At 46.2% G+C, this 12,556-nt stretch overlaps 1 protein-coding gene across 1 annotated transcript; it reads left to right on the top strand.

The window, feature by feature from the left end:
* Positions 1-507: 507 nt before the first annotated feature.
* Positions 508-4,197, top strand: LOC124789723 (methylated-DNA--protein-cysteine methyltransferase). Its single transcript, XM_047257174.1, has 4 exons — positions 508-767; positions 3,119-3,267; positions 3,351-3,449; positions 3,823-4,197. Exons 1-4 carry the CDS (start codon positions 613-615, stop codon positions 4,008-4,010), a joined length of 591 nt encoding a protein of 196 aa, XP_047113130.1. The 5' UTR covers positions 508-612; the 3' UTR covers positions 4,011-4,197.
* The last annotated feature ends 8,359 nt before the right edge of the window (positions 4,198-12,556 follow it).

Raw genomic sequence — 12,556 nt, 5'->3', positions numbered from 1 at the left:
AATGAGAGAGAGAGAGAGCTCAGAGCTCATGCTTTTTCTGTTCTATTCTAGTCTATTAATTATTCAAAAAGCAACTTTTCAGAGTGTATATCCAACACAATGAGATGATTTTGACCTCTGTGGCCATTATGGGGTATTTAATATGTACAGATAATTTAGCAAAATTGTGCAAAACTGACGTTACATTTGCAGCTCTATGGAAATGTGTCAGCTGCCTTCATATATTCTGAAATATTTACCAGTAAACGGCGCATGGCTGTAGCACAATATTAGACTGTGGCTGTAGCAAGTCACTGTTGTTTGCCAAATGTAAAAACAGTAAGTTTTCAGCTAAGTTATTTTGCAAACTGTAGTCAGATTATAATCTTAGTAGATTATATGACTGATTTCTATCACTGGTAGAAATATGTATTTCTACGCGATGATAAAGACTTATTTCAACGGATTTCGATTTAAGTTCTTAATAGCTTTGCTGCCCAAGCCTTGATTTCGGAAGCTATTATAACTTTGACTTATGTACTTTGTTATTGCCGCCAAATTTTTATGTTGGGTGAGGGTGTTGTGATTTATGCAAGTGTCAATGTAATGTGGTAATAGCGTGGCAGTTAGTAAATGGCGAAAAGAATGAATAAAACACGCTGTCTGGTCAATTCATGCATTGTCTCGTCTCCAATAGGCAATCTGTATGTCAGAGTCTGCAAGCAAGGATTACATTTTCTGTCACAAAGCGATGAAACAGTTGGAGATAACTTCCAACCGGATAAAAGGTAACAAAATTAAGTATTTAGTTATCAGACTGCGATAGTGTTATATTTCTCATCTTCAATCGTTGTGTATAAAAGATGAAACATCAACAATAAAAGTTTAGTGTTGCTCTGCGTAAATATTTAAAGGTGGTATAAGAATGAATTTGGCCATTTTGTTTATGACAAACAAAAGGGCGTGTACCAGTTGTTCCCCAACATTCTATTTCACTGTACTAACTCTGTCGCTTGTGTTTGTTTTATTGTTGTTCAATAGTAAAAAATGCAAATTAAGATACGTAGAACTATGTATTAGTGCATATGTGTGGGTTGTATCACTCTCCCTTTTTTCCGTCCTCACCAATATTTCAATCAGAAAAGTGTTTGTGATTTGTCACTTGAAAGCTGCCGCACAGTTTCTGAAGTTATGTAGACACACATATTGAGGGAGATACACCCAAATGAAATCATATAGAGGAAGTTTTCATCATTGGTTTAAGCGAATAGGGTGGCATAAATAGATGCCCTTTTATATGTAGGCAAAAATATTATGAATACACATCTGTAAAATCCTGTCAGCTCGGACACGTTAGTTGAAGGTGCTGCATGACAGCATACATTCATATACTCTTATCGACACAGTAGAGATCGCAGGTAGACTGGTTTTGCCCAAATGAATCCTTCATATGTGATTCAAATTACTCAATGTTTCATACATTTAAGAATGTATTGACATATTTGCTTCAAAGCAGGGCGAGAAGGAAGCTATATTTGATTAGCTGTCAGTCGAAAACCTTGTTTCTTTGTGCTATTTAGTGGTGTATATAATAGTGTGTGGAATAATGGATCCATCATTATCATGGGGCATATTTCTCAGTATAACAAAGGTTTATGACAAAGTTCTTGGCAGTTACATAAAAACGGTGTTTTCTGCTCCTCCATGTCCAAACAATCTGTTATCTCAGTTCACTAGATGTAAGTGAAATGAAACACTACTAGCATTTTCTGTGCCAAACAGTTCTCATCTTCGTTAACACAGGGTCAGTCTTGTATTTCCTTCATTCATGTGTATTTCGGTCTTCTGTGTACAAAAATGTGGGTGTAGCAAGGTGGCTGAGAATTGTTTTATATTTTACCTTTAACAATTTTAAAAAAATTAAACACATTCATCTGCAGTTAGTTTAGTAAGAGCTCTGAGAGCATTGCTGTTGAGAGCTCTAGACACAATACTACTACCTTATAAATGTTTCCTGGGCCAGTGTTATTTTGCCCACTCTGTACAGCCCTAATCATAGATGTTGCATTGTGTGTCACCGTGAAGGGAATGGGTTTCTCACATTGGCAGTTTGGCTAGCGTCTACTTCCTTGACGTAATGTTTTGCAAACTGTTAGTTACTATTGCCGTTAAATTTGAGTCTTTAACTTACATATAAATTTTAAAAGATTAACAGATAGGTTTGTTATATTACTCCAAATATAGAGAAACTATAATGAGATGAATATGGTTACGTTTGTTGGTATCTTCCACAATATCATAGATGTGTATTTAAACCTCACCAAACCAAGAAAGAAAGTAGTTGTATCCAACAAGATTAGGTGGTCACAGTTTGATAGCAAACTTGAAATTCAGAACCAGATGTTTTTATCTAACAAACAAAAGAGAAGAATAGAACATAAAAGATAACTGTAGTTTCAGAGGGAAGATCAACTCATTGGGACCTTTTCAGAAGACACTAAATAGCTAAATGAAATGAATGATGATGACAGAATGCAAGATACAGCCATATGGCTTGCGACAAAGCAGTGTAAATCACAAGAAAGTTCAGTGATGATAAGACAGTCAAAAAATTAGATAGGCAAGTTGTCAGTTGCTGTGTTAAGCCTATCTTTTTTCTCTTTAATTTATTAATTGAATTATTAGTGTCTCAATTTTTCTTGTGGCTGTTGCTTTACATGCATTTTAATATCTCTCAAACAATCAAATACTTCAATGTTCGGCTAATTTCTTTTTCTGTCTTCTCGCTTCTCATCTTTCATGGCAATTTTGTTCCCTGTACTGCCTCTTCACTGACTTTCGTTCTTGGCTGCCTCATGAATCTCATATTTCACATGTGTCGTTGTTCAGATATTGTGACTAATTTATCAGTACACACCCAGTAAAATACACAAGTTACCATTTATTTGAAAAGCTAGCGATTTGGTACCCTCTGTCTGTAAAACTATTAGAGTGTAAACTTCAGTGACTATGAGCATCATATCTGCATGACATAATTGATAATGTCCATTTTTTACTCTTTAAGACATGTTATTTCTTTAGTGTGTAGCACAGGTTTATGACCTCAAAATGTTTCTTGTTTCATTGTTTCATCCTCTAGTCAAGAAGTAAGAATTATTTGTTCAGAAGATGGAAAATCAGCACAGGAGCAAATTGCTTATACTGTTATGTGGTTGCACACATATTTTCACGAGATTCAGGCTCTACCAAATTTAGCTCTTCCATCAATGTGCCCTACTGTAGGAGAAGGTACAGTAATATGAGATGATCTACTGTGGTTATACTTTCAGTAAATTTGATAATAATGGTAATTTTCTATTTTAATGTTTTAGGCACATTTAGAGGTAAAGTGTGGAATAAACTTGCTGAATATGTTGGGCCTGGTTGTACAGTTTCGTATGGAGAATTAGCAAAAGTTTCTGGCCATCCAGGTACTAAACTAGTTTAAATACAGAATGTATTCTCTTATTCTTTGCTCTGAACTGTGGAATGTCTTGGTATGCTACATAATCATTTATAACAGCAGTTACACAATTTGCCAGCATAGAGCAATAGAAAACAGGAACACATTTCATTTCTCTTGCACACAATTTTGAATTTACATTAGCTTGTGTACATTCTGATCGATGTCTTGTACTAAAATCCACTATCAAACTGAATTTTTTCCAGTAGGGCCTCTTAAACAGTAATAATTTTACTGTGCCCAGTCAGAGGCTCTGTCCATATCAGTTACATCATTGATAACTTACTCAGTACTTACAGTACTTTACACATTTCTATTGTAAACTGTGTGTCTATTTTCAGGGGCTGCCCAGGCCGTTGGAACAGCAATGGCTACAAATCCATTCCAAATAATAGTTCCTTGTCACAGAGTTATTCGCACCGATGGTACAATGGGACAATATGCCCGAGGCACCAGAAATGAAGTTAAATTGTGGCTTTTGGAGCATGAGGGCATAACAGGCCATAAAATATCTCACATTAAATGCTGAAACCCGCATAAAAATTAGCTTTGGAGCTGCAATCTGTCTGTTTTTTTTTATTATTTTTTATTATTATTGTCATAACAGATAAAGATGCATAGATTAGAGCACATGATCTTCAAACATGATTAGAGAGTTAATGGATTTCTGCACATTACTTACAGAATATTAAAAAGAAATTACTATTTTCACCATACTTGTAGTTAATTATTGGTGAGATCAAAACCTGCCAATCTGTTGAATACATATTTGTGAAAATGAAGGGAATATGTTACAGCTCTGCAGATAGAAATGCTTTCTTGCAGTATTTATTGCTTGCCAAAGTCTAAAATATGGACCATTAGTGTACAGTTGGTGAAAACCGGTTCACTGCTGTTCTCTTGCAGCGTGTGAGGATACTATTAAGTGCCATTGGAAGGAGTTACCTGCTGACTCCGCCCTGTGGGTCTGGGGGTAAGAATAGGCCCCAAGGTATTCCTCATAAGAGCCGACTAAAAGGAGGCTCACACATTTCGGCCTTTATGTGATGGTCTGGTGTAGGGTGTGACCTCCATTTTTGAAAATTTTCCCGAAGAGCGATCCAGTTGTGGAAGGGCACTTTACATGGTGCATCATGTCCATCGTGCATTGAGATCTTTAGCCCACTTTCTCGTCATCGCATTGCAGTCCCACACATTCTCCGTCTCTTGTGCGAGGACACATTCCTGGGTGCATTTTCCACCATTCACTACGCAGTGTCACTTTCTGTCCGATGATGACCGTGGACTTCTTTGTACCTCATATCCAGCACGGTAGCCAGTCCCCTGTGTTGGGACTGCCATGTACCCTGTTGGGTGTTGCCCCCCTGACAACACAGGGGTCACTGTGCTAAAGCCTGCACCGTTAACTCTCCACTCATGCCAAGGAGTAGATGCCTGTCATCCTTGGGCTTAGGGACTCCCAGCAATGGCCATCCTGCCAGGTGGCCTTTGCTGCAGCTGGGTGGCACCTGTGGGAAGGCCCCATGGGAGTAGGTTGCATCAGGGCAGATGACAGCCATGAAGCATAGTACGTCATCTCTTGCTGGTAGAGTGCCACCAGCAGTCTCCAAGCAGGCAAAGTCTAACTTTAATGCTAAGAAATATGGTCCCAAGTCGTTCCCCTCCCTGGCCACACCATGGGAGGAATGCCAGGCTAAGGATGTCAGTGAAGCTTATTTGCCCTGGTATATCTTATGTACGAGAGTTAATGGGGAATCTTTCATTTCCATGATGCCTCAGTTTGATGTGGAGTATTTGGAAGACAAGTTTGGGGAGGTGGAGGGCTTGTCCGAAATGTGCCGTCAGTTTGGATAAAAACGGCATCCTCTGTCCAGTCACGGGCATTACCCGCTTGTGGCAAGTTGGGGATGTTTGTTACCATCACGTCTCATAAGAGCTTAAATGTGGTTCAGGGTATTATATTCCACAAGGACCTTCTTTTGCATTCTGATGAGCTGCAGGCCAATTTAGGGTGGTGAGGTGTTCATTTCGTCAGGTGTGTCCACTGAGGTCCGAGGGATAACCAGGTTGGCACCGGTGCCTTCATCTTGGCCTTCGAGGGTGACATATTTCCCAAGAAGGTCGAGGTGATGATCTACTGCTGTGACGTCAAGCCATATATACCTCTCCCGATGCGGTGCTTTAATAGTGCTGGAAGTTCAGCCATATGTCTTCCTGCTGTACTTCCAGCCCCATCTGTCAGAGATTGTGGATGTCCATCACATCCCAATACTCCATACACCCTGCCTCCCATCTGTGTCAACTGTGGAGAGCATCATTCACCTTGCTCGCCATACTGCACGATTTTACAGAAAGAGAGGAGAATTGTGGAATATGAGACCCCGTACCTGATGACCTACGCTGAGGCTAAGAGGAAATTTGAGTCGCTTCATCCTGTGGCTATGACCACCTCATATGCCGCTGCTACGAGAACAGTTCTCGCCTCATCAGTTCCTTGAATTCCTGTTGCCTCTTAGAACTGGGAGACTACACCTTCCCTCTTGATGATGGGGGGCACTTCCCTCCCTGTTGCTCCCACACCACCTACGTTGGGAGCAATCCCCTCCCCCCAACCATCGGGAATTTCAGTCCCTACTTCTGAGCCAGAGAAGCATAAGGCTTCTTCTGCTCCTCTCGCCAGGAAGGGGTCCCTTGGGTCACTTGCTTCCCAGGTTTCTGCTAATGGGAAAGATGACACCCACCAGCGGCTGAAGAACCCAAAAGCAGGTGGTCGTAGGGCTTCACGCTCACCCTCAGTCCCGGAGACTGATTCAGTGAAGTCTTCCCAGCCAGGGAAACCCAAGGAACAGCGCGAGAAATCGAAAAAGAAGACCTTTAATAACAAGGAACTTGCAGTGGCAGCCACACCACTGCTACCTACATGTTCTGCGTCTGAGGATGTGGTGGAGATTCTGGCATCCGCTGAGGACCTAGATCTTGCCAGACCCTCAGACACAATGGATATAGACTGCTCAGGCAAAAAGTCAGTGACAGCAGGTGACCTTGAGGCGTAAACTGCCTCATTAAATGTTCCATGCCTTCCCAGTCTCACGATGATATCATCCTCCAGTGGAATTGCAGCAGTTTTTTCCATTACCTGACTGAGCTACGGCAACTGTTAAGCTTTACACCTGCTTTTTGCATTGCCCTCCAGGAAACCTGGTTCCCAGCAATGTGGACCCCTGCCCTCCACAGCTATAAAGGATATTACAGGAACTGTAGCAACTATAATCGAGTGTCAGGTGGAGTTTGTGTTTATGTCCTAAACTCAGTCTGTAGTGAACCTGTGCCCCTTCAAACCCCTACTGAAGCTGTGGCTGTCAGAATATGGATTATGCAGGAAATAATTGTCTTCCTCCAGATGATGCAGTACCTCTGAATGTATTAGCTGCACTGTTTGATCAACTCCCTAAACCTGTCCTACTTTTGGGAGATTCTAACGCCCATAATCCCTTGTGGGGTGACGCCGTGCTTACTGGCCGAGGCAAAGATGTTGAAACTTCACTGTCTCAGTTCGACCTCTGCCTCTTAAATACTGGGGCCACCACACATTTCAGTGTGGCTCAAGATAGTTACTCAGCCATTGATTTATCAATTTGCAGCCCAGGACTTCTCCCATCTACCCACTGGAGAGCACATGACAACCTGTGTGGTAGTGACCATTTTCCCATCTTCCTGTCACTGCCCCGGCATCAGGCCCACAGATGCCTGCCCAGATGGGCTTACAAACAAGGTGGACTGGGAAACATTCACCCCTGATGTCACCATTGACTCTGCCCCACATGGTAACATCGATGTGATGGTTCAGCAGGTGACTACCACAATCGTTTCTGCGGCAGAAAATGTGATCCCTCGCTCTTTAGGGTGCCCCTGGCAAAAGATAGTCCCTTGGTGGTCACCGGAAGTCGCTGAGGCAATTACATAGCAACGGCAAGCTCTACAGCGACATAAGCAACACCCTTCCCTAGAGCATCTGATAGCCTTTAAGTGGCTCTGTGCCCGTGTACGCCAGCTTATAAAACAATGGAAAAAGGAGTGTTAGGAGAGGTAAGTGTCAGCCATTGGGTGCCATATATCACCTTCCCAAGTCTGGACAAAGATCAGACGTCTTTTTGGGTACCAGACCCCAACAGGTGTCCCTGGTGTTACCATCAATGGCCTGCTATGTACCGACGCAAATGTGATAGCTGAGCACTATGCTTGAGCCTCTGTCGGAGAACCACCCCCCAGCCTTCCGCACCCACAAACGGCAGATGGAAAGGAAAGTCCTCTCATTCACTACATGCCACAGTGAAACCTATAGTGCCCCGTTTCCGGAGTGGGAACTGCTCAGTGCTCTTGCACATTGCAGACAGCCGGTGTGGCCGTGCGGTTCTAGCCGCTTCAGTCTGGAACTGTGTGACCGCTACGGTCGCAGGTTCGAATCCTGCCTCGGGCATGGATGTGTGTGATGTCCTTAGGTTAGTTAGGTTTAAGTAGTTCTAAGTTCTAGGGGACTGATGACCTTAGATGTTAAGTCCCATAATGCTCAGAGCCATTTTTCTTGCACATTGCCCCGACACAGCTCCTGGGCCAGATCGGATTCACAGTCAGATGATGAAACATCTCTTGTCTGGCTACAAGTGCCATCTCCTCGTCATCTTCAACCGGCTCTGGTGCAATGGCAGGAGAGCACCATCGTTCCGGTGCTCAAGCCCGGCAAAAAACTGCTTGATATAGCTATCAGTCTCACCAACTTTCTTTGTAAGCTGCTGGAACGTACTGTGTGCCAGCGGTTGGGTTGGGTCCTGGAGTCATGTGGCCTACTGGCTGCATGTCAGGGCGACTTCCACCAGGGGTGTTCTACCACTGATAATCTTGTGTCCCTAGAGTCTGCCATCTGCACAGCCTTTTTCACGTGCCAACACCTTGTTGCTGTCTTTTTTGATCTACGCAAAGCGTATGACATGACCTAGCGACATCATACTCTTGCCACATTATACTGGTGGAGTCTCTGAGGCCCGTTCCCGATTTTTATCCAGAATTTCCTGTCGCTCTGTACTTCCCATGTCCAAGTTGGTGCCTCCCATCGCTCCCCCCATATCCAGGAGAATAGGGTCCCGCGGGGCTCTGTATTGAGTGTATCGTTATTTTTAGTGGCCATTAACGGTCTAGCAGCAGCGGTAGGGCTGTAAGTCTCACCCTCTCTGTATGCAGATGACTTCTTCATTTCATACTGTTCCACCAGCGGTTGGTGTTGCTGAGCGGCGCTTACAGGGAGCCATCCTTAAGGCGCAGTCGTGGGCATCTTGCCCACGGCTTCCCAATTTTGGCCGCTAAGTCATGTGTCTTGCACTTCTGTCAGCGTCGTACTGTTCATCCGGAACCAGAACTTTACCTTCATGACGATCCACTCACTGTGGTAGAGACATATCGACTCTTAGGACTGGTTTTCAATGTCCAATTGACTTGGCTACCTCACCTTATTCAGCTAAGTGGAAGTGCTGGCAGCACCTCAATGCCCTCCGCTGCCTGAGCAACACCAACTGGGGTGCAGATCCTTTTACTCTGCTGCAGCTCTTCAAAGCCCTTGTTCAGTTCCGCCTTGACTATGGGAGTCTGATTTATGGTTCGGCGGCGCCCTCAGTGTTGCGAGTAATCGGCCCAGTGCACCACTGTGGCGTTCGCCTAGTGACAGGAGCTTTCAGGACGAGTCCGGTGGCCGGCATCCTTGTGGAGGCCGGAGTCCCTCCATTGCAGATCCAATGTGCACAACTGCTCGCTAGTTACGTTGCACACATTTGTAGTTCTCCTGAGCATCCGAATTATCGACTCCTTTTTCCACCCGCAGCAGTTCATCTCCGGCATCGGCGGCCCGGGTCAGGGCTAACGATTGCGGTTCACTTGTGATCCCTTCTGTCTGAACTGGGGTCCTTCTCTTTACCAGCTCCCATCCAGGTCCATCCGCATACACCTCCATGGTCTACACATAGGCCGCAGATTCGTCTGGACCTTTCGCATGACCCTAAGGGCTCAGTTACTCCTGCCGCTCTCTGCTGTCACTTTCTCTCGATTCTTGACGAGTTACGGGGCTCTGAAGTGGTTTACACCGACAGCTCGATGGCTGATGGTCATTTTGGCTTCGCCTACGTCCACAGAGGCAATTTTGAAAAGCATTCCTTGCCCTATGGCTGCATTGTATACACTGCAGAGCTTGTGGTCATCTCTCTTGCAGTTCAGTAAATGCTTTCATGCCTCAAGGAATCATTTCTTCTGTATACTGACTGCTTGAGCAGTCTACAAGCTATCGACCAGTGCTACCCTCGCCATCCTTTGGTAGCGTCCATCTATGCCCTGGACCGGTCCTGTCGTTCAGTGGTGTTTGTGTGGACCCCAGTACCCGTTGGCATCCCAGGCAACGAACTTGCCAACATGCTACATGGAAACCACTTCTGGAGATGGGCATCTCTGAACCTGACCTGCGTTCTGGCTTACGCCGTAGGATTCCCCCCAGGGGGTCCACAACTCTTTTGTGGATACGTGCGTGGCGAGCACGGGGCCCCGAGCCATTGCAGCCTTCTTTCTCTCCCGGGCTGCATTTCCTTTCCCTTCCCCTCCTTTCCCCTCCATACCCCTTTCCCCTCGCCCTCTCCTCTCCCTCTATTGGTGTCCTTGCTTATGTTGGCCCCCGCTATCCTCCTGGTTCTGTTGGTTTTACACTCCGGCTTTGTTGCGTAATCATCTCCTCCTTTTGGCATTCCTTGGTCCCCTCTGGGGTTTGACCTCCATTTCAAAATTTCTCTTCCGTAGTGTGAGCCATTTGGGGAAGAGCACCTTACCTAGTGTCTCCGACGTGTGCCCTCCTAGTACATTCCACCTTTTCTTTTACGTCGTTGTCTGATGCTAGGGTGCATAGCCAGCACGGTAGCAAGCCCGTGTGGTGGGGTCGCTATGTACCCTTTTGGTTGAGCCCCCTGAACACACAGGGATCACACTTCTGATACCTGAGCTGTGACCTCCTCATGCATGCCTTGGAGTGGTTGCTCGTCATCCTGGAGCATCGGAACTCCCGGCAATGGCCGCCGTGCCAGACGGCCCTTGCTGTGGCTGGGTGGCGCCCGTGAGGAGAGCCCCTGATTGGAGTGGGTGGTATCAGGGCGGACGCTATGCAGATGAAACGCATACGGGTCCAAAACTCTGGCTGCTCTTCTGCGGCCGTCTCTCTGCGTGGTACTGATTCCTCAAGTGCTGCTTCTCTTGCCCCTTCGGCCTTCCCTTCCGTGGCTACCCCCTGGGAGGAGGGTCAGGCCCGTCGTCTAGGGGCAAAACCTTTCCCCCGTTATCTAGTTTGCACCAGGACTGATGGAGATACTTTCACCAGTGTCAAACCTTTATTCTTTGTGGAACACATTGAAGACAAGTTCGGCGAAGTGGACTCCCTGAGCAAGATGCGGTCAGGTTCGTTGCTGATAAAAACTGCTTCGGCTGCCCAATCTGCGGCCCTTCGTGCCTGTACCCATCTTGGCACAATACCCGTGTCCATTACCCCTCACCAGTCTCTAAATATGGTACAAGGTGTGATTTTTCACAGAGACCTCATCCTTCAAACTGATGAGGAACTTCGGGACAATCTCGGACGGCGGGGTGTTCACTTTGTTCGGCGTGTTCAGAAGGGTCCTAAAGATAATCGTATTGATACTGGTGCCTTTATCCTGGCCTTTGAAGGGGATACCCTTCCTGAGAAAGTTAAGATTATGGTCTATCGCTGTGATGTGAAGCCGTACATCCCACCTCCTATGCGGTGTTTTAAGTGCTTGCGTTTTGGCCACATGTCTTCTCGCTGTTCCCAGGACCCTCTCTGTGGTGACTGTGGACGTCCACTCCATGAGGGGAGTCCCTGTGTTCCCCCTCCTGTATGTGTAAATTGTCATGGTAGTCATTCTCCACGTTCAGCAGATTGCCCAGTCTATAAGAAAGAAAAAAAGATACAGGAGTATAAGTCCCTTGATCGTTTAAGCTACACAGAGGCCCGTAAGAAATATGCACGATTGCACCCTGTGTCCATGACATCTAGTTACGCCTTGGTTACATCTTCATCCCTTCCTCCCCCTTCCTTACCCCCATCCCGGACCCCTCTCCTTCCCCCCTCCCCTGCGGCTCCCACACCTTCTCCTCTGGGCGCTGCTCCCCCTCCCCAGCCGGAGAAGTGTCCCACTCCTTCGGCGTCTGCCGGTCAAGGGCGCCTCTCCCGGGATGCCCCTTCCCGGCACCTTCCAGGTCAAAGGTCTGCTGCAGCGCGGCGACCGCGAGAGCCGCGGTCTATCGGCCCCCAGGTCGCCCGGTCTCTTTCTGTTCCTGATCTTGCTGCAGCTGGCTCCTCCATTATGCCACACAGCCCTCCTCGATCTCAGCCTGAAAAGAAGAAGAAACGTAAGTCCCGGGACAAAGAGCCTCTGGTGTCACCGGAGGTCCCTTCCCCGACTTCACAACCGGATTCTGACCTGTAGTTTATGGATGTCGCCCCCTCCTTGTCGGTGACGGGTGGGGACCCGGCGGTATGACTGGATTTAGCGTGTTCAGCCCTCATTTAAACCATCGTTCTGTGGTTCTCCAATGGAATTGTAATGGCTACTATCGTCACCTTCCGGAATTGAAATCCCTTCTTTCGTCCTACTCAGCAGCTTGTGTGGTTCTCCAGGAATCTCATTTTACTGATGCTCACTCACCGACCCTCCGTGGGTTCCGTGTTTTCTGTCGAAATCGGGTCGGACCCTTGCGGGCTTCTGGTGGCGTTTGTACGTTGGTCCGTACAGACATTGCTAGCACGTGGATTCCTCTCCAAACTACATTGGAAGCGGTTGCTGTTAGGGTCCACTTAGACTCTGCAGTCACAGTATGCAATCTTTATCTCCCTCCTGACAGGACTCTTACACCTGCTGCCTTAACCACCCTTCTTCAGCAACTTCCTCCTCCCTTCCTCCTCCTTGGGGATTTTAATGCTCATCATCCTTTGTGGGGCAGTGCCTTTCCATCTAGACGAGGTCTTCTTATAGACCA

This window comes from Schistocerca piceifrons, chromosome 3 (assembly GCF_021461385.2).
Source record: "Schistocerca piceifrons isolate TAMUIC-IGC-003096 chromosome 3, iqSchPice1.1, whole genome shotgun sequence".
Classification (NCBI taxonomy): domain Eukaryota; kingdom Metazoa; phylum Arthropoda; class Insecta; order Orthoptera; family Acrididae; genus Schistocerca; species Schistocerca piceifrons.
This window is presented reverse-complemented; position numbering and strand designations above follow the sequence as displayed.

What these genes read in the sequence shown, in the direction of transcription:
- LOC124789723 (XM_047257174.1), top strand. Translation starts at nt 613, where the DNA reads ATGGCGAAAAGAATGAATAAAACACGCTGTCTGGTCAATTCATGCATT. An exon ending in AACTTCCAACCGGATAAAAG is followed by an intron (nt 768 to 3,118) that starts GTAACAAAATTA and finishes TTCATCCTCTAG; the next exon opens with TCAAGAAGTAAGAATTATTT. An exon ending in GTGCCCTACTGTAGGAGAAG is followed by an intron (nt 3,268 to 3,350) that starts GTACAGTAATAT and finishes TTAATGTTTTAG; the next exon opens with GCACATTTAGAGGTAAAGTG.